Source organism: Gymnoscopelus braueri (genome assembly GCF_963280865.1).
Source record: "Gymnoscopelus braueri genome assembly, chromosome: 5".
NCBI classification, from domain to species: Eukaryota; Metazoa; Chordata; class Actinopteri; order Myctophiformes; family Myctophidae; genus Gymnoscopelus; species Gymnoscopelus braueri.
The window spans coordinates 52,453,276-52,472,905 of record NC_137606.1 but is presented as its reverse complement, the minus strand read 5'-3'; the positions used below and the strand labels follow the sequence as shown (position 1 = coordinate 52,472,905).

Here is a 19,630-nt window from a genome sequence, read left to right as displayed (position 1 = left end):
ATGTGTTTTTGGAAGGAGGCCTGGCCATGATAGCAGCATTTACAGTGCAAACACCATGAAACAAACATTCAAAGCAACTATAGCAATACATACAGTAAAAACTCACTCAATGATATGCCTAAAAGATAGACAAGGAAACACAATCCAGTTAAGGAAGCAATTTATTACAAATTCCAATTATCTGCTACCATTGAAACGTTTAACCACTTAAAGGGATTCTAGGCAACATTAAGCCTAAATTTTAAAAAATATTTATATATATATATATATATTTTGCATTTTTTCCCCTCTATCAGCCACTATATAATGATGTGGAGGGGCGGTGTTTGACAACAGTTTTTATCTTTTTTTTAATCTCTGAACTTGCCTACAATCCCTTTAAAGACTTCACCAATTTTCAACCTATCTTCATATAATTGGTCTTCACTAATGCTTAGGGATGTCACGATACCCAGGATTTGACTTCCGATTTTAAGGTCACGATTCTATTCGATTTTCAAAATTTATAACATATATTCTTTTCAGCACTGATGGTTATATCATTATTCATTGTTAGGCTATTGAGCAGTAATTTGTATTTGAATAATAACTAAATAAAACTATTTGAATCTAAAATAACAAGTTTTACAACTGTCATTGACATTTTCAGATTCTCCTTTAGGAAGATGAGTTAACATTCTTTGAAAAGTTAATATTTTGAAGTGGCTATGACTGCCAAAGTTGTGCGGCCATGGGTAGGCAACCGTAGCCTGGGTAAACCCCTCCCTCCGGAAAACTCATTTTCATTTGTTTTCAGGAGTGAGTCTGGCCTACACGCCTGTATGGGCGTTTCTCTAATTCAGAGAACCGGCAGGGGCGGGCAGTGACACGTATGTATCCGAATAAAGCAACCTATTTTCGGCATAGACCCTTCAAAAGTCCCCTTGCGTCATATTTGGCTCGGGATGGGGAAAACCTGGGCACTGAGGACAGACTTTTCTAGTGAGGGCAATCAATTCTACATGGCTCAGTCCAGTAGAATTGAGTTCAGTTCAACTCCTGATAGAAACTGCAGGCTTTCTATTCCTTGAAAGTTGGCATGCTATAATGGAAGCCATTGTTCTCGCGTTAATAAAACATGAAACCAAATTGTGAAATCTTGTTTGAAAAAAAAAAAAAACTGCCAAATGATGATGTCACTGGTAGGCGGGTTTCTGAAGTGTCTACAGGCCTCCTATGAAACAGACCGAGTAGAAGAAAATGGTACCATTTTATCATGAGCATTAGTGAGGACCATGTACATGAAGATACGTTGAAAATGGTCCTTTAAACCCTCTATACTTTGTGAAAAGTCCCTGAGTTACCTCTGTTGTTGGTCTGCTCTTGTTTCCTTCTACACTTACTGTAATCTCACCAGAAATAGCAGATCTACAAGCCTGCAATGCTTTGCAGTGTGTGTGTGTGTGTGTGTGTGTGTGTGTGTGTGTGTGTGTGTGTGTGTGTGTGTGTGTGTGTGTGTGTGTGTGTGTGTGTGTGTGTGTGTGTGTGTGTGTGTGTGTGTGTGTGTGTGCGCACGCGTGTGTGTGTGTGTGTGTGCGTGTGTGTGCTTGTGTGTGCGTGTGTGCGTGTGTGTGTGTGTGTGTGTGTGTGTGTGTGTGTGTGTGTGTGTGTGTGTGTGTGTGTGTGTGTGTGTGTACCTGTATAGAAAGTCTGCTAGTCCATTGAGGCTGCACTGAGCCACTCTGGAGCCCAGGCTTCTGTTAATGGCTGCCGACCGCTCCAAATCTACCTGCAACCTCTGTAACACACACACACACAAAACTTTTTGAACAGAGTCAATGGCCTCTTGCCAGTCGTCCTCGATATATTCATTGTTAAAATCGTTCTCCCACTTGCGGAAGGAGTGTACCTCCAGGGAGTCCAGTGAGTATAACAAGGAATAGAAGGATGAGATAAAGTGTGATACATCACTACGTTTACATAAGAAATCCTCCGCTTTGTTACAAGTAAGACGCGCGAACGCGGGAAGCGAACGCAGCTCGAAAATAACAATAAGCAAGAAGAAATCTCAAACTGTCCTCAAACTAAGGCGTTTTCAACTTGCCATCCGGCCTGAAATATGCACAAATGACATGGAATTCTGTTATTTTTGACTGTAGCTGCTATATTAGCTGCTATATTTCTCTCAGAGGAGTGTAATTAGTCACCCAGGGGCAGGCGGACTTCAGCCACAGTCACACTCTACTCTGAGATCTGTCAGCAGCCAATGAGAGCGTGAGTCACATGGGGGCGCGGCTGCACACAGGCAGTGCACACAATACTGCACACAGACACACAACCCGAGCACGGTTTGGGTGTCTCGGCACGCCTCCTTCCGCTGCGTTCGCAATAAAGGGATCCAAGTGGTAGGGCAAACTTAATGAATTAATATAGTGACGTGTTTGCAGAAAACCAAAAAAGGGAGATTGAATTGCGTCTGTAGCTGCTGAAACCAATCTGGGAACCCATCGCCAAATGAAAAGGAAAAACAGCGCCCTCTGCTGTTTTTTACTATCTCACTTGGCTCTGGGAGGAAGTCGACGTAGCACACGTATGCAAGGAAACCGGGGTTTTGGTCTGCCTTCAGCCTTTCACTTCCGGTGGTGCGACTATGTTTTCATTCCCACTAACAATATTTCTACACGGAACACTAACACCACTTCTCCCAGAGAACATGGATCGTTTTGGTTATAAGCCCACTTGTTTCTGTGATGAAAGAGCAAGTTAAAATGTGAATATCTTTCTGTGGTTTTGTCTGCTCCGAGGACGCTATTGTTAAATGAGTTTCGGTTTGTTTCTAGTGGGGAAGGATCGACGGACACGTAAATCCCGGCCACTACATTTGATTGGGTAAAGCGCGGCCTGCTTCCTGATCTGAAGGCACGGCCACTTGTAGGCCAGTGCGTAAGCGATATGACGAACCCCCCCCCCCGACAGATTCAAGCGGAGAGCAGAATCTGTTCTTGAGAGATTAGCTGAAACGACATCAGAACACCATCTTTAAATAAATCACCCAGTACTCTAAGCCCTCGAGAATGCCAGGTCTTGAAGATAGCCGAGCTAGACCATGGGCCAAATTCATGATAACTAGAATGGGTGTTAGCAGTGACCTTAGGTCTCCTCTACCTACATAGGTGCAAATATGTCGCCATATTCTGATAGAAGTATAGATAAAAAAGATGAAATCTCTCGTTCTTGGGTTGAGTACTCTCCAAACGTCAATTGTTACTCTTATGTAAAAGAATAACCACACCGCAGCTTTTTGTATATGAAGAGTAATGTGCCTGGCCTACCCAGATTGTGCGCTCGTGTGTGTGTGTGTGCGTGCGTGCGTGCGTGAGTGCATGTGTGTGTATACCTGTATAACAGTCTTGGCCAGTGTGATGTGGTACTCTTCTATATGTAGCGTTTCCATCCATCTCTTCTCCTCCTCGTCCAAAACCTGAGACAGCTCTGTGGTCACCTTAGCCTGGAAACAGAGGTAGAACGTTACAGTAAGTACATGGGGCCTCATTCACTAAGCTTGGGTCTGCACGGAGGTTGTACTTCTGCACAAATCCACGCCTTTCCACACGTCTGATTCATTCACTTTTTTGTGTGTGGATTTTGACTGACATACACTCAAACTCAGTGGTACAAAAATGTTGTACTTAAGTAAAAGTATCAATACTGCAATGTAGAAATACTCCGTAAAAGTCCAGAATTTAAAAAATACTTGAGTAAAAGTACAAAAGTATTCGCATAACAATTTACTTAAAGTACCAAAAGTATACTCATTATGCAGAAAGCGTTAACAAAAAAAATGAAAATAGCAGATCTACAAGCTCACAATGCGCCGTATCGCGACGCGAGCTTGTAGATCGGCTATTTTCAAAAGGCCAAAATATATATAGGGCTGATGTGGTTAGTGTATGTTTTGTAATAATAATCAAAATCTACAACTAAACTAAATAACTTAACTGAAGTTTTCAAATAATTGTAGTGGAGTAAAAGTACAATATTTGCCTCTGAGATGTAGTGGAGTACAAGTAAAAGTACTGAAAATTGGCAAACTCCAGTAAAGTAAAAATACCTCGAAACTGTGCTTATGTACAGTACTTGAGTAAATGTACTTAGTTACTTTACACACTCTGCTCGGGGACAGACTTATATGCCTCTAACCTTGCGTATCTGTTATTAGATAGCCTGTGTTATTAGGCTTATTGCAAAATCAATCACAATAGTGCCAAACCACCCAAAAAGAAAATTATGATGTGCCCAGCATTTGTCATCACAGAAAAGAAAAAGATGTACATGTATGTTAAACGATCTATTGCTTGGATGCATATTATAGACATGATGCAAATTCAAACCGATTTTTTATTATTTTTCATTGGACTATCCTGCCAACACAAATGTCGCACTAATAAAATATTGACCACATCACATGAACGCTTCATCTGATGAGGCTACAGTATGGATGGAATCTAGCTGTGTCCATTACTCCGATCAGCTGGGATTCATCATGAGATACACCTGCGATCTGCTCAAGGCTCTGCACCCCCGTGCCCATACCCTAGGTGGGGTTGGCGAAAGGGCCTACTCTGTGTGGAGTTTGCATGTTCTCCCTGTGTCTCCTAGGGTAGTTAATACCCTCACAAAAACATGCAGTAATCCTGGTCACTATACTGCCTCCCCCTGGCCAGCCGGGGCGCCTGATGGAGGGGAAAGGAACTGGTTGGAATAACGTGTTCCTTCCACGCGCTACGTCCTACCAGGGAAACTCTCCCCTGTCAGGTGAAAAGAAGGTCAGTTGGCTCTCATGCATTGAAGGAGGCATGAGCTCAGCCCTGGCCTCCCTAGGTTGGCAGAGGGAAGGTAGTGCCCAGTATTACATAGATAATTGGCACTGGGTGTAAAAAATGGGGTTACAAAATCGTGGGATAAACATTTAGGAGTAAGGCTCTGCACCCCCTTTCATGAATCGCACTCGCACAATCGTCAGGACTTAGGAAATATACACCACACTTGACACTCTAATATAGTCGGAAATTTATGAACAGCTTAGTGAATGAGGCCCAATTACTCAGGTTACTTTAAGATACTTTTACTTTATTTGAGTAGTTCCATTTTTCAATATTTTCTACTTTCTAAAAGTTGCTTTGCAGATTTACATTGTGAGATATTGTTTTGTGTCTCACCCTGACAGAGTTGAGGCAGTCGAGCTCCAGTCTGTCCACCGTCTCCGCTGGCAACAGAGGGGTTAACTGGGAGCGGTTGAACGGACTGGTCATACACACTGTCCCCAACACGTCTCTGTAGAGAAATGACAAAATACACAACTTTTACTACACACTGTCCCCAACACGTCCCTGTATAGAGAAATGACAAAATACACAACTTTTACTACACACTGTCCCCAACACGTCTCTGTAGAGAAATGACAAAATACACAACTTTTACTACACACTGTCCCCAACATGTCTCTGCGTGCGTGTGTGCGTGCGTGCGTGGTGGGCGTACCTGTTGTAGATGTTGTACAGCCAGTCTAGCAGACTGTAGATGTCAGTGATTTGTAGCTGGTCGTCTGTGATGGCTTGCAGTCGCCTAGCAACTGCCTGGTGGTAGCTCTGGACGTACACCTGGACAAAAGATCAAAGGTCACATAAAAATGCTGGCTATTAGGAGTTTACAAAGGAGAATATATATAAAAAATTGCAAATACTTGTATTTATTTATTATTATTTATAATTTTGTAATCCCATTTTTTACACCCAGTGCTAATTATCTATGTAATCCTGGGCACTACCTTCCCTCTGCCAACCTAGGGAGGCCAGGGCCGAGCTCATGCCTCCTTCAATGCATGAGAGCCAACTGACCTTCTTGTCACCTGACAGGGGAGAGTTTCCCTGGTTGGACGTAGCGCGTGGAAGGAACACGTTATTCCAACCAGTTCCGTCTAGCCAGGGGGAGGTGTATAGTGACCAGGATTACTGCTTGTTTTTGTGAGGGTACCTACAATAGGGGAGAACATGCAAACTCCACACAGAAAGGCCCTTTCGCCAACCCCACCTAGGGTATGGGCACTGATGACGCGGAGGAGAGAACACGCCCCCAGCGCCCACAGCATCCCCGGCGGGAATCGAACCCAGGACCTTCTAGCTGTGAGGCGACAGCGCTACCGACTATGCCACCGTGCCCCCAAAAGAATATGTACTTTTTTCTTAGCCATATAAGGCAAAAAAAGATATACTTTTTTATTAGCCATATAAGGCAACTTAAATATAATAGTAGTTATTTGATATAGGCAATATTGTCGTTGCAAGGTGGAGTCCAAGCCAACCATTACTTTTCAGTACAAAAAAGAAGAAAAAATAACCTGTGTTCCAAGATCCAATGTAGTTATTGTTGCTTTTCATTGGTTCAATATTTATAAAGCACACACGCGCGCGCACGTGCGCACACACTCACACACTATATGTAGCTGTGTACGCTACTTTTGCGTGACTTACTATTGTACGAAATAGTGCATTTAATTTACAAAAGTGGAAGTATGGAGATACAAGGTTTCCAGCGACAGTATTATGCTCATGGCTTCAGGTCTCAATGTGAGACATAATGAGTTGAGTTTAAACCATAATACATTCATGTTTGTCTTCATATGTTTAGTTTGTGAAAACAATGTTGTCACCAAAAGATGGCACTGTTGCACACCCTATCACTCACATATATCTATAGTGTCTGTCTGTCTGTCTGTCTGTCTGTCTGTCTGTCTGTCTGTCTGTCTGTCTGTCTGTCTGTCTGTCTGTCTGTCTGTCTCTCTCCCTCCCTCTCCCTCTCCCTCCCTCTTCCTCCCTCCCTCTCTGTCTACCTCCCTCCCGTGTACCTGGAACGGTGTGTACTCCTCGGGGTAGACGGGCACTATGTTCCTTCTTCTCTCCCTCCCTCTCTTTCCCCCCCTTCCCTACCTGGAACGGTACTCCTCCCTCCTCCCCTCCAGGGACGTGCAGAGGGATTTGGAGAGGCAGGGGCTGGAATTTCAGAAGGGCACCTATTGCCGGCGAGCCCGATAACCATACTTGTAGGCCCGAAAACCCCCAAAAATTAAAAGGTGTCATAGCGTACTTAATGTCCTCAAAGTCACGCATCCAACAAGATTTGAACTGAGCAGATTGGACCTTCCATTCGAGAGATAATGGCCAAAACGTCTTGAAAACGGCCACTTTTGCCAATTTTCGACCACAGATTTTCGATTAAGTTTTGGCCATTGTCGCCCGTTTTTCTTTAATAACACGGGCTAGGTACCGTTAGGCCGCTAGGGGCAGTTGAGTCTGGACTAAGTGCCCTCTAGTCTGTAGAGGGCACTTTTTTTTACCGACGGGTAAAAGGGCAGGTGCTCAAGCCCCCTTTCATTTCTATGTGTGCACGTGCCTGCTCCCCTCCCTACCTGGAACGGTGTGTAGTCCTCGGGGTAGACGGGCACCACGTTCCTCTTGGCCGCCCCCAGGTCATCCACGGTCCTGGCCCTCAGGCGGTCCAGGTAGGAGCTCAGCTCCCCGGCCACCAGCTCCGTCCTGTGGGAGGGCAGAGAGCCGTCGGCGGCCTGCTCCACCGCCTCCCTCCACCGCTGCTTCAGCTGGCGGGGCCGGGGGCCCCCGGGGGCCGCTCGCTCGCTCACCGCCCACTCCCTGTCCGCCTGCTCCTCCTGCTGGAGCACCTGGAGGAGAGAACGGTAACATTAGAGAGCAAGTCGTTCTCAAACTTTTTAGAGAAATTATTAAGACGTTTTCCCGGGACCCAAGCTAGTGAAAATAGCAGATCTATAAAGAAATAATATATGTATTTTTATTATTAGATTTTTAGATTTAATTAATGCAATACTTTTTAAAAAAAATTGGAATTGTTTTTAATTGATGAGGCTATATATATATATATATATATATATATTATTATTTTTATGTAGGAAACCAAAAAAGGGTATATTTACTCGTGACCGCGACCTAAACAAGGGTAAAAGTAGTAAAAGTACTTTAACTTAAAGGGATACTTCACTTTCACATAAAATAAACATTTAAAAAATATATTAAAAATAAATGAAAAAAGTAATGGAAAAATCACGGCCCCCTCACGCATTAGAGTGTCCTACTAATGTGTGAGGGGGCCTTTATTTTGCCATAACTTCTTTCATTTTTTTTTAATATTTATTTTTAATGTTTATTTTATGTGAAAGTGAAGTATCCCTTTAAGTAAAAATAAACATATCTTGACTCTTACTTAAATAGGCCCACCCATAGATATAGAAACCTAGATACCTCATTGGAGCAATCTGTATAGTGGCCGCCATTTTGGAGAAGACAAGCTTCCTGACTACTGGCCAATCACAGTGCGTCTTTTCCGGGACTTGTCAGAATCAAATTGTATAAAAATATCCTGTTATATTTTTATACAACTAGATTCTGCCAAGTTCCCGGGAAAAGGACGTGCTGTGATTGGTCAGTAGTCAGGAAGCTTTTTCCAAAATGGCGCCCGAGATACAGACGCCTCAGAGCCGGAGGAGACGTCTACCGTTATATGTCTATGGGCCCACCCTAGGTAGGGACCAGTGGTGGAAAGTAACTAAGTATATTTACTTAAGTACTGTACTTAAGTACAATTTTGAGGTATTTGTACTTTACTTGAGTATTTCCAATTTCCAATACTTTTACTTCTACTCCACTACATCTCGGAGGCAAATATTATACTTTTACTCCACTACAATTATTTGAAAACTTGAGTTACTAGTTACTTTTCAGATTTAAATTATGATATTATGAAACATGCATTAACCACTTCAGCCCTATTTTATACCTAGGCTATTTGAAAATAGCCGATCTACAAGCTCACAACGCGTCGCGATGCGACGCGTTGTGAGCTTGTAGATCTGCTATTTTCAAATATTTAGTACTTTTACTTTTGGTACTTTAAGTACATTTTGATGCCAATACTTTTGTACTTTTACTCAAGTAAATTTTTTATTCTGGACTTTTACTTGTAACAGAGTATTTTTATATTGCAGTATTGGTACTTTTACTTGAGTAAAGAATTTGAGTACTTTTTCCACCACTGGTAGGGACTCACCTGTACCACCAGTCCCAGGTTGGGTCCTGCCGTAGGGGACCTCAGGGACTCTCTCACCACGCTCCATAGCTCCCTCTGCAGGGCCTCGTACAGCAGCTCCACGTCCTTGGCTTTACGACGCCCGCTGTCCTTCCCGCCGGCGGGACTGAGAACGCCGTCCCTCCCACCGGCGGGACCGAGGGCCTCCTCCGCGTGCGCCGTCGTCGTCGTCGACGACGACGGAGGCGGAGGAGGAGGGTTATTGGCCCCGTCGGGCCCTGTTGGCGCGGCGACGACGGTGAGAGCCTCGTTACACTCCTGCTCCAGCTCCAGGATGTGGGTGTCGGCCAGGAAGAGATCCCGCTTTGTCACCAACTGTAAGATCTCTAACACTGTGTGTGTGTTTGAGAGAGAGAGAGAGAGAGAGAGAGAGAGAGAGAGAGAGAGAGAGAGAGAGAGAGAGAGAGAGAGAGAGAGAGAGAGAGAGAGAGAGAGAGAGAGAGAGAATCAGAATCATCTTTAAAGGTTTAATGACATTCACTTTTACACCACATTCAAAGTCTTTGTCCTGGTCCTTCAAAAGTGTACAAAAAGTTTTAAGTGAAAATTCCATTCCAGTGATCCATGGCAGGTGTTTTTCTCTCACATTTCTAAAGCCTTTTCAACTGCAATGAAAAAAGAAATCTTTGCCTGCGGGTGTCGCTGGTGAGGGATTTTGCCTGTCAATCATCGCCTCTGCTCCGCCCCCCCCCAAAGGAAAGGATAGGGGAGGGGAGGGGCGAGGAGGAGAGTGGGCGGGATTAATCGACTGTGACCTCACTGTCGAAGGGCCAAGCTCAGATTACTTTTCAGCCTAATTATTCAGAAAACCCCAGACCACAGAAAATCCACTGAATGTTCTAAGTTCAGGTTTTTTGGGTGTAATTGAGGTCATAAAACCCCAAATAAAACATTGAAAATAAAAAAAAGTGAAAATGAATGTCATGATACCTTTAATGTCACATCACTGGTTTACAGGTGTAAAGAAGTCCTTTTTTTTTGTTGCAGGGAATTAGGGAATACCCTATCAACTTGAAAATCTAATTATCAATTAGATTTCCAAAACAACTTAACATTAGTGACCCCATATCGTATCAGTATAAAGCCCTCAAGAGCCAGTCCCCTCAGTCAACTGGTCCTGACGCTTAAAACAGTGGTTCTCAACCTGTGGGTCGGGACCCCACATGATTTTGGGGGGTCCCCAGTTGACAGTGAAGAGACAATTTAAGGATTTTTTTAATACCTAGAAAAACTGGTCAAACATTGGCCGAATTGTCAAATAATATAAAAGAGGCAACAATAGCCAATCTATTTTCACAATATTTATCTGTGGAACCTAGTCAGACAAAATGTAATGCCTCGACTCGCACAATTCCAAGTGCTTGTCAGGGTGGGGGGTCCCCTGTTCAAATATGATTATTTTTGGGGGGTCGCAGCCTGAAAAGGTTGAGAACCACTGGCTTAGAACACTAACATCAGCCCCTACTAACAATACTAACACTACTAACACCAATAACAACCAGCCTCGGGACAGTGACATCATTCCTCCACAAATCCCACCCAACCAAGTTATCAATCAAGCAAAAAACATAATGATGAAACCTATTGGATTGAAGCACCGAAAGCCCACAGTAAACTTCAATGCTATCTGGCCCTAAATAATAATAATAACCTTTCATGACATGAAATGCAGCTCAAAGTGCTTTACAGAGCAAGAATACAATTACATAAAAAGTACAAATAATTTAACAATAAAGCAAAAAAGCAGAGCAAAAGCATAAAACAACATTGAAAAAATAGCAAAGAATGCAGTGAATCGGGCAAAACAGTGAGGACATGAATAACAACACAGAGATTTAACTCTTTAAGACCTGAGAACGCATCTGTGTGTCATTTTTTAGATTTCGTTGGGCTATTCAAAAATAGCAGATATACAAGCTCATAGCGCGGCACCGAGTGCCGCGCTATGAGCTTGTAGATCTGCTATTTTTGAAAAATTGTGAAAAATGTTGCAAATCTTTGAATATATATATATTTAAAGCGAGCATTTCTAGCTAAAATGTTATTGCTTCTGGGGATTCTACAAATGTCTTCTAAATCAGTTTAAAACAGTTTTCTGAAACACTTATGTTGCTATAATATTAATGTCAGTGTCAAGGAGCCCCACAACGATATGTATTTGGCTGCGGACCCCCATCTCAAAAAAAAAAATTCCAGGGACCCCCAGAAGCAAAGATTTGAGTAAAAAACAATTGCTTTATAGATATATATTCAAAGATTTGCACAAAAAAAACACGATGAAAAAAAAAAATAGCAGATCTACAAGCTCATAGCGCGGCACTCGGTGCCGCGCTATGAGCTTGTATATCTGCTATTTTTGAATAGCCAAAAGTATAAAATATGGATAAAGTGGTTACACAGATGCGTCCCCCGGTCTTAAAGGGTTAAGTGAAGGTGGGGGCCACATGTGGCCCCGGGGCCGCCAGTTGCCCATGTATGGACTATAGTCTACTATGGCACAGTTCATTCAAATAACATCTGTTTTGTTTCTTATCTGGTTTGGATTGTATGTTGATGACATGTTGCTTTTTGTATCATATCGTTGCTATCAGGGGGAAACCTTGTATGTCCAAAAACTGTGTTCCAACGGATCCAACGTAGTTATTATTATAGTCACAAGCTCTTATGTTAATACCTTTCATTGGTTCTACATTTAGAAAACCCAGACTTGACCACTTTTCACCTGACATGTATATATTAAAAAAGAAAAACAATCTATTTTTGTGTGACACTGTTGTACAACAAAGAAGGGCATTAAATACATCAATAATAATAATAAAAAAAAAAAGAGATACAAGGTTTCTGCCCGACAGCAACTATATAATAATAATAATAATAATAATGAATTGCATTTATATGGCGCTTTTCTAAGTACTCAAACTTACTCAAAGCGCTTTAACTATATGTTATTAATGCTTTGGAAATATGTGATTCCTTGTCCTGCCAATAAAGCATATTTGAATTGAAGTGAACTCTGTGTGTGTGTGTGTGTGTGTGTGTGTGTGTGTGTGTGTGTGTGTGTGTGTGTGTGTGTGTGTGTGTGTGTGTGTGTGTGTGTGTGTGTGTGTGTGTGTGTGTGTGTGTGTGTGTGTGTGTGTGTAGAGAGAGAGAGAGAGAGAGAGAGAGAGAGAGAGAGAGAGAGAGAGCGCTGAGAATTGAGCCATCCAAACGGAAGAATGAAGGAGATGACAGATGCTTGTGATCAGAGCATTTCCTCATCTGTGATAAATTATTCCAGCTCTCGTTTGCAAACCACATGGGCTTTAAGTATGGGAAGATCTGTTCCCACACTGAAGCCCCACTGTCATTCATTATCATAACACCCCCTCCCCACACACACACACACACACACACACACACACACACGCACCTGCACACACACACACACACACACACACACACACACACACACACACACACACACACACACACACACACACACACACACACACACACAGTCGTGAAAAAAGTACTCAAATCTTTTACTTAGGTTAAAGTATCAAAACTGCAATGTAGAAATACTGATGTCAACAAATAATGTCACAAATAAAAATCTGGAATTCAAATGTACAAGTCCAAAAGTATCGGTATTAAAAGTAGAAAGTACTCATTATGCAGAATGTCCCATTTCACAAGTTTTCAAAATGTATAAAAATCATTTGAAAATAGCAATGCGACGTACTGTGAGCTTATGTAATTCGGCTATTTCAAATGGCCAAAATGTATATAGGGCTGAAGTGGTTAATGTATGTTTCAAAATATCACAATTCATACCTGCAAAGTAACTAGTAACTAAAGTGTTCAAATAATTGTAAAAGTAAAAGTACAATATTTGCCTCTGAGATGTAGTGGAGTAGAAGTAACAGTATGGGAAATTGGAAATACTCAAGTAAAGTACAAATACCTCACAATTGTACTTAAAGTACAGTAAATGTACTTGGTTACTTTTCACCAATGAAATAGACCAGCCTAGTCCATTCAATGTGGACACAGTAACAGTTGAGATGGAATAATGTGGTTAATTGTACTCACAAGTAGAGTAGCACTGCATGGCCAGCAGATGGCGCTAGCTCACAATGTGGCTGGAAGAAGGACTTAATTACAAGGCCAGTATTTGTAATTATCCAGTTAAAGTGTGTGTGTGTTTGTGTGTGTGTGTGTGTGTGTGTGTGTGTGTGTGTGTGTGTGTGTGTGTGTGTGTGTGTGTGTGTGTGTGTGTGTGTGTGTGTGTGTGTGTGTGTGTGTGTGTGAGAGAGTGAGAGTGATGTTGTGGACGCATGCACGTGCAAAATCACAAAAAAGACTTGAATTCATGGAGATGTTTTGTTTTTGTCGCATTCCTAAGCCAATAATTTGATGACCGGAGACTTATTGGAATTATTGGCTTTGGAATGCGACAAAAACAAAAAAAAGTCCATGAATTCAAGGCTTCATGGGGTGTGTACAGTAATTGATAGAAAATAAGTCATCTTTTGGGTGAACTATCCCTTTAAGGGGTTAATTCATATAGTTTTGTAAATGTGGGTCCCAAGAGTCCCTTCCTCCAAATGTATCTGAGTCAAAAGTGCAATCTTTCTATTTGAAAAGTTGTATGCTTTTAAAAACAATGACCAGTCTTGCAGCTGTGAACGAAGCTGCTGTTCACTCATTTCATATTAAAGTAATAAGGCCAACGTTTCAAGCTGCCTGCATAACAGTCAGGCTGGGTAAATACAGGTTGTAGAGCCTCAGGGCTACATGTGACACTGCTGATGGCCTCTATGTGTGCTTTCACAATGGAGAATGAGTGAGTGAGTGAGTGGGTGAGTGAGTGAGTGAGTGAGTGAGTGAGTGAGTGAGTGAGTGAGTGAGTGAGTGAGTGGGTGGGTGAGTGGGTGGGTGGGTGAGTGAGTGAGTGAGTGAGTGAGTGAGTGAGTGAGTGAGTGAGTGAGTGAGTGAGTGAGTGAGTGAGTGACTGGCTGGCTGGCTGGCTGACTGACTGACTGAGCGAGTGATTCAGTTAGTAGTCAGCAGTTGTGGAAAAAGTACTCACAGTGATTATTTAAGTAAAAGTATCAATACTGCAATGTAGAAATACAAGTAAAAGTCCGGAATTCAAACATTTACTTGAGTAAAAGTATAAAAGTATTGGCATCAAAATGTTAGTACTCATTTATGCAGAATGTCCCATTACAAGTTTTCAAATATATAAAAAAAACTTTTGAAAATAGCAGATCTGCAAGCTCACAATGCGTCGCATCGCCACGCATTGTGAGCTTGTAGATCGGCTATTTTCAAATGGCCGAAATGTATATAGGGCTGAAGTGGTTAATGTAAGTTTTGTAATAATAATAAAAATCTACAAAGTAACTAGTTTTCAAATAATTGTAGTGGAGTAAAAGTATAATATTTGCCTCTGAGATGTAGTGGAGTAGAAGTAAAAGTACTGGAAATCGGAAACACTCCACTAAAGTAAAAAATACCTCAAAATTGTACTTAAGTACAGTACTTGAGTAAATGTACTTAGTTACTTTACACCACTGGTAGTCAGTCAGTCAGTCAGTCAGTCAGCAACCCACATTCACTATTATAGGCCGTCACCTCCAGAGTCTGACAAAAACTAAAATAACAGCAATAACAACACAGTTAAAAACACCAACCTACAGAACAATAAGCCTATCATAAGCCCACATGGGAGTGAATGGTCCGACGGCAGTTCCACAGCTGACAGGGAGCTGGCATCAGCCAGAGGCAGGAACACAGGGACTTATGGGAAACGCGGTCCCACAAAGAGACGATGAGTCACTTGTTCGACCATCATGCACTGCTGTCCGGACATGACCGGGGCTGAGCTGACTGACTGTCCATTCAACAGTGTTCAAATTAGCACTGGTCTCCAACTTAAAGGAGTAGTTCACCCAAAAAAATGACTTATTTTCTAATACGCACACTGTGAAGACTTGAGATTTTTTTGTTTTTGTCGCATTTCTAGGCCAATAATTTGATGACCGGGTCGTCGGTCAATATTAGACTCAGCAGGGGACTCAAATTAGTGGCTCAGGAATGCGACAAAAAAGAAAAAACATCTCCATGAATTCAAGGCTTCATGGGGTGTGTAATTGATAGAAAATAAGTCTTTTTTTTCCGTGAACTACTCCTTTAACAATGTGTCATGACACAAACAGTTGCTTGATTGATTGAACACTTTATTAACAGTTTGCAAAAAAAGGTGGTGACAGAGTGGCACAGATTTATACAAAAGAATGCTAAAAGGATAATCCAATAAGCCCAGGGCGTGTTTCCATTGTGGTCCTGTGTTTTCAATGCATAAATGCTGTAATGAGAAAAGAGAGATAATAATGTCTCAAGCATTAGGTATGAGTAAAACAGCAACAGTGGCTCGCGGGAGGTAGAGCAGCAGTTTGACCATCAGAAGGTTCCCGGTACGATCCCCGGCTCCCCCTGAGTTAGTGTCCTTGAGCAAGACACTGAATTGCTCCTGATAGGATAAGGATAGGATAAGGATAATTCCTTTTAACAGGTCGTTCATGAAAGTCCTTGCGGTCTTGTTTCCAATGAGGGCCTGTGAGCAATTAGGGGTTAAGAGTCTTGCTCAGGGACAAATTTCATTTCATCGACACATATGCTGGCCTGGCCTGGAATCGAACCTGGGGCAACCAGGGCCTCTGGCTCCCTAGGCGGGCTCACTAACCACTCAGCTATGGCCGCCCCCTGATAAGCAGGTTTTGGTGCCTTGCATGGTTTCCTCTGCCATCGGCGTGTGAATATCTGTGTACTTGTGAATGAATGGGTGAATGTAATGCACTTTGGATGAAGGCGCTATATAAATGCACCGTATAATATAACATTATACATACATAGACCACAAACCAAAAACTCCCCAGAAGGGCTTTGATTACGCAATCTTGCTGTGCCCCCCCGAGAGAGAGAGAGAGAGAGAGAGAGAGAGAGAGAGAGAGAGAGAGAGAGAGAGAGAGAGAGAGAGAGAGAGAGAGAGAGAGAGACAGGCAGACAGGCAGGCAGGCAGGCAGACTAGTGTCCTCCATCACCACTACAACCATTGATGGAAGTTGAAAGGTTCCCAGTGATGTCATTGGCCACCTCCTCTGTGAGCTCATTAATTTCCTGTTAGCAGCGGTTAAAGCACCAACCAGGGGATTGGCTGGAACCAGGCCTGCTCTATACTCTGTCAAGACTCTATTATAGGATGTATACTCCCTAGTACCACGCTTTCACAAACACTGGGTCGGGACCCTTCTTTGGGTCACGGACACATTTGTATGGGTCGAGAGACTTTTTTCAAAGTATCTCCAAGGATTACAAAGAAAGAAAGTTCAGTCAATCAAGAAAAATCTAAGACAAATCTAAGACAAATCTAGGAAAAATTTAGGAAAAATCTAGGAAAAATCTAGGAAAAATCTAAGAAAAATCTAAGAAAAATCTAAGAAAAATCTAAGAAACTCTAGGAAAAATTTAAGAAAAATCTAAGAAATTCCATACAAAGGTTTATTCAGGTTTATTTTTCATTTTTATGGTTCACATAAAAACTAAATTGTGTATCAGTGCTTTAAAATGTAACTTTACCAGATTAAAAAACAATGAATTTAAACTATATAAATAAGCGTTAAACTATACGACAGTGTTGCTTGCTGATAAGAACTGATCTACAAGCTAACGCAGAACTGGCATACGTTGCCAGTGGTGGACAGTAACTAAGTGCATTTACTGTAATTAAATGCATGTTTTGAGTATCTGTATTTTACTTGAGTATTTGTATTGTTGGATACTTATGATCTTCACGCCACTACATTTCAAAAATATTGTACTTTTGACTCCACTACAGTTAGGGAAAATGTACATGAATGTATGCATTAACCACTTTAAGCCCTATTTCAAATAGGCCTATAGTTGTGACAGGCTGTGAGCTTGTAATTCTGCTATTGTCATTATTAAAATTGTAGAATTTTGTTTGGTAAATGTCAAAAATGTCAATACAGCAATGTATTGGTATTTAAAATAAAATGTACTTTGTACTTTTGAATACTTAAGTATTTTTTTCAAAGCAAGTACTCCAGTACTTTAACTCAAGTACAAATCTGACAGAGCAACTTTCACTTGTACAGCTGAGTAATATTTGACCAGGAGTATCTATACTTTGACTCAAGTTGGACATTGTCCACCACTGTATACGATACGTTGCAGTATCAACCCTATAGGGCATAACAGGCTAACAACAGGCAAACATCTGGCAAAAATAGCCGATCCACACGGAGTCACTGCAGTATGAAGATTATCGTGTTTGCCAGAGCAACCTAAACGCAGCACTGGCAATAGACAGACAGTTCTGATGTGTCTGGGAAAGACAAGACGTGTTGTGCAGACAGTCGTGTTCTCGCCCCACATGGACAAGTCTAAGCTCGTCTTGGTTTATGCACAGCAGCCATATTGGAAAGAAATCAGGCCTCTTCCGTACTTCCTTCACAGGTGTTACTGAAGGCTCTGTTCCATTCTGGTCAAACACAGTGGTGGAAAGTAACTAAGTACATTTACTTAAGTACTGTACTTAAGTACAATTTTGAGGTATTTGTACTTTACTTGAGTATTTCCAATTTCCAATACTTTTACTTCTACTCCACTACATCTCAGAGGCAAATATTGTACTTTTACTCCACTACAATTATTTGAGAACTTTAGTTACAAGTTACTTTTCAGATATAAATTATGATATTATGAAACATACATTTACCACTTTTGCCCTGTTTTATACCTCGGCTATTTGAAAATAGCCGATCTACAAGCTCACAACGCGTCGCGAAGCTTGTAGATCGGCTATTTTCAAACATTTTAGTACTTTTACTTTTGATACTTTAAGTACATTTTGATGCCAATACTTTTGTACTTTTACTCAAGTAAATTTTGAATTCTGGACTTTTACTTGTAACAGAGTATTTTTATTTTGCAGTATTGGTACTTTTACTTAAGTAAAGAATTTGAGTACTTTTTCCACCACTGGTCAAGCAGAGTCAGGGTGCTGATATTGTGCATGTTGGCTCACTGGAAACACTCTGCTACACCAGTGGGTCTCAAAGCGTGGTCCAGGGACCCTCATGGTTCCTTGAGGGGGTTCCACATGGCCCCTTACGGGTGTGTAACTGAGAGATATGGGGGTCCTTGAAATGAAAACATTTGAGAACCACTGTGCTACACTAAATGGAACAGAGCCGGTGAAGGAAGTAAGACAGAGACCCAATTTCTTTCCAATATGGCTGCTGTACATAGAGCCTATGTAAAAGAAAAAAAAATCCGATCTACAAGCTCGTAGCTTGTAGATCTGCTATTTTTGAAAAAATAAAAAAAGCAAATCTTTTAATATATATATATTTTTAAGGCAAACGTTTTACCTCAAATCTTTGCTTCTGGGGATTCTACAAATGTCCTCTAAAATCCTAATAGTTCTTTGAAATAACTTATGTTGCTATATTATCAGGAGTGGTCCTCAAACCTTTTCCATGTCAAGGACCCCCGAAATGATATGTACGTGGCCACGGACCCCCATCTCAAAATATGTTGTTCCAGGGACCCCCCATAAGCACAGATCGGAGTAAAAAAATGTTGCTTTAAAACATATTCAAAGATTTGCACAAATTTTCAGAGTTTTTTATTTTTTTGCAGATCTACAAGCTCATAGCGCGGCATAGGTGCCGCGCTATGAGCTTGTAGATCTGCTATTTTTTTAAAAAGTATAAAATATGGATAGAGTGGTTACACAGATGCGTTCGCCTAACCCCTCTCACCTCTCAGGTGTGAGATATCAATTTAAAAATATATATTTTTTATAAAAACTTTAACCATGATTCGATTGCTCTTCGCCCCAGACAGAAAGTGTAATCCCTATGTCTCACCCCGGACCTCCGGTCCTCCAGGGGGGGGGGCGAGACGAAATGGGGTGGGCTGTTACGAGACCCCTGAGCGACCCCCGGTTCAAATCTCAAAGCGTGAGTGTGTCGTCATTTTAGAAAACATTGCTTTAGACCACAGAACACTGATTGCAGTTTTATGCTCGCTTGGATGCATTTCCTGAAACTCTTAACCTCATTCCCAAAAGCCTAAGTGCAATCCCCAAAACAGTAAAAGCATTTATAACCACAACTATACCACCCAAAAGAAACTAGAACAATCAAAATGATAACCACATGCAGGCTTTTATTCACTGCAGCACAACCCCACAACTCTGGGGGAAAACTATACAGTCAAATTGTATTACACTCTCATTATCTCTGACAGGCTGGAGATGATGTTTTCAACCCTGTCCATCTGTCCGTTTGTCCATTTGTCCGTTTGTCTGTTTGTCTGTAAACAGTTCATCTCAGGCACCGCTGGACCGATTGGCGTGAAACTTTGCACGCACATTCCCAGCAGGCCAAGGAAGAACCTACAT

At 41.7% G+C, this 19,630-nt stretch overlaps 1 protein-coding gene across 1 annotated transcript in view; it reads right to left on the bottom strand.

Moving 5' to 3' along the window:
• LOC308086073 (exocyst complex component 3-like protein 2) overlaps positions 1-19,630 on the bottom strand; it is a 94,818-nt gene that overhangs the window by 11,095 nt on the left and 64,093 nt on the right. The window contains exons 5-10 of the mRNA XM_080429432.1: positions 9,115-9,485; positions 7,445-7,714; positions 5,521-5,639; positions 5,199-5,313; positions 3,377-3,487; positions 1,677-1,777 (exon numbers count right to left, since the gene is read on the bottom strand). Of these exons, the coding sequence (XP_080285558.1) occupies positions 1,677-1,777; positions 3,377-3,487; positions 5,199-5,313; positions 5,521-5,639; positions 7,445-7,714; positions 9,115-9,485 (1,087 nt within the window). The remainder of the gene's footprint in view (positions 1-1,676; positions 1,778-3,376; positions 3,488-5,198; positions 5,314-5,520; positions 5,640-7,444; positions 7,715-9,114; positions 9,486-19,630) is intronic.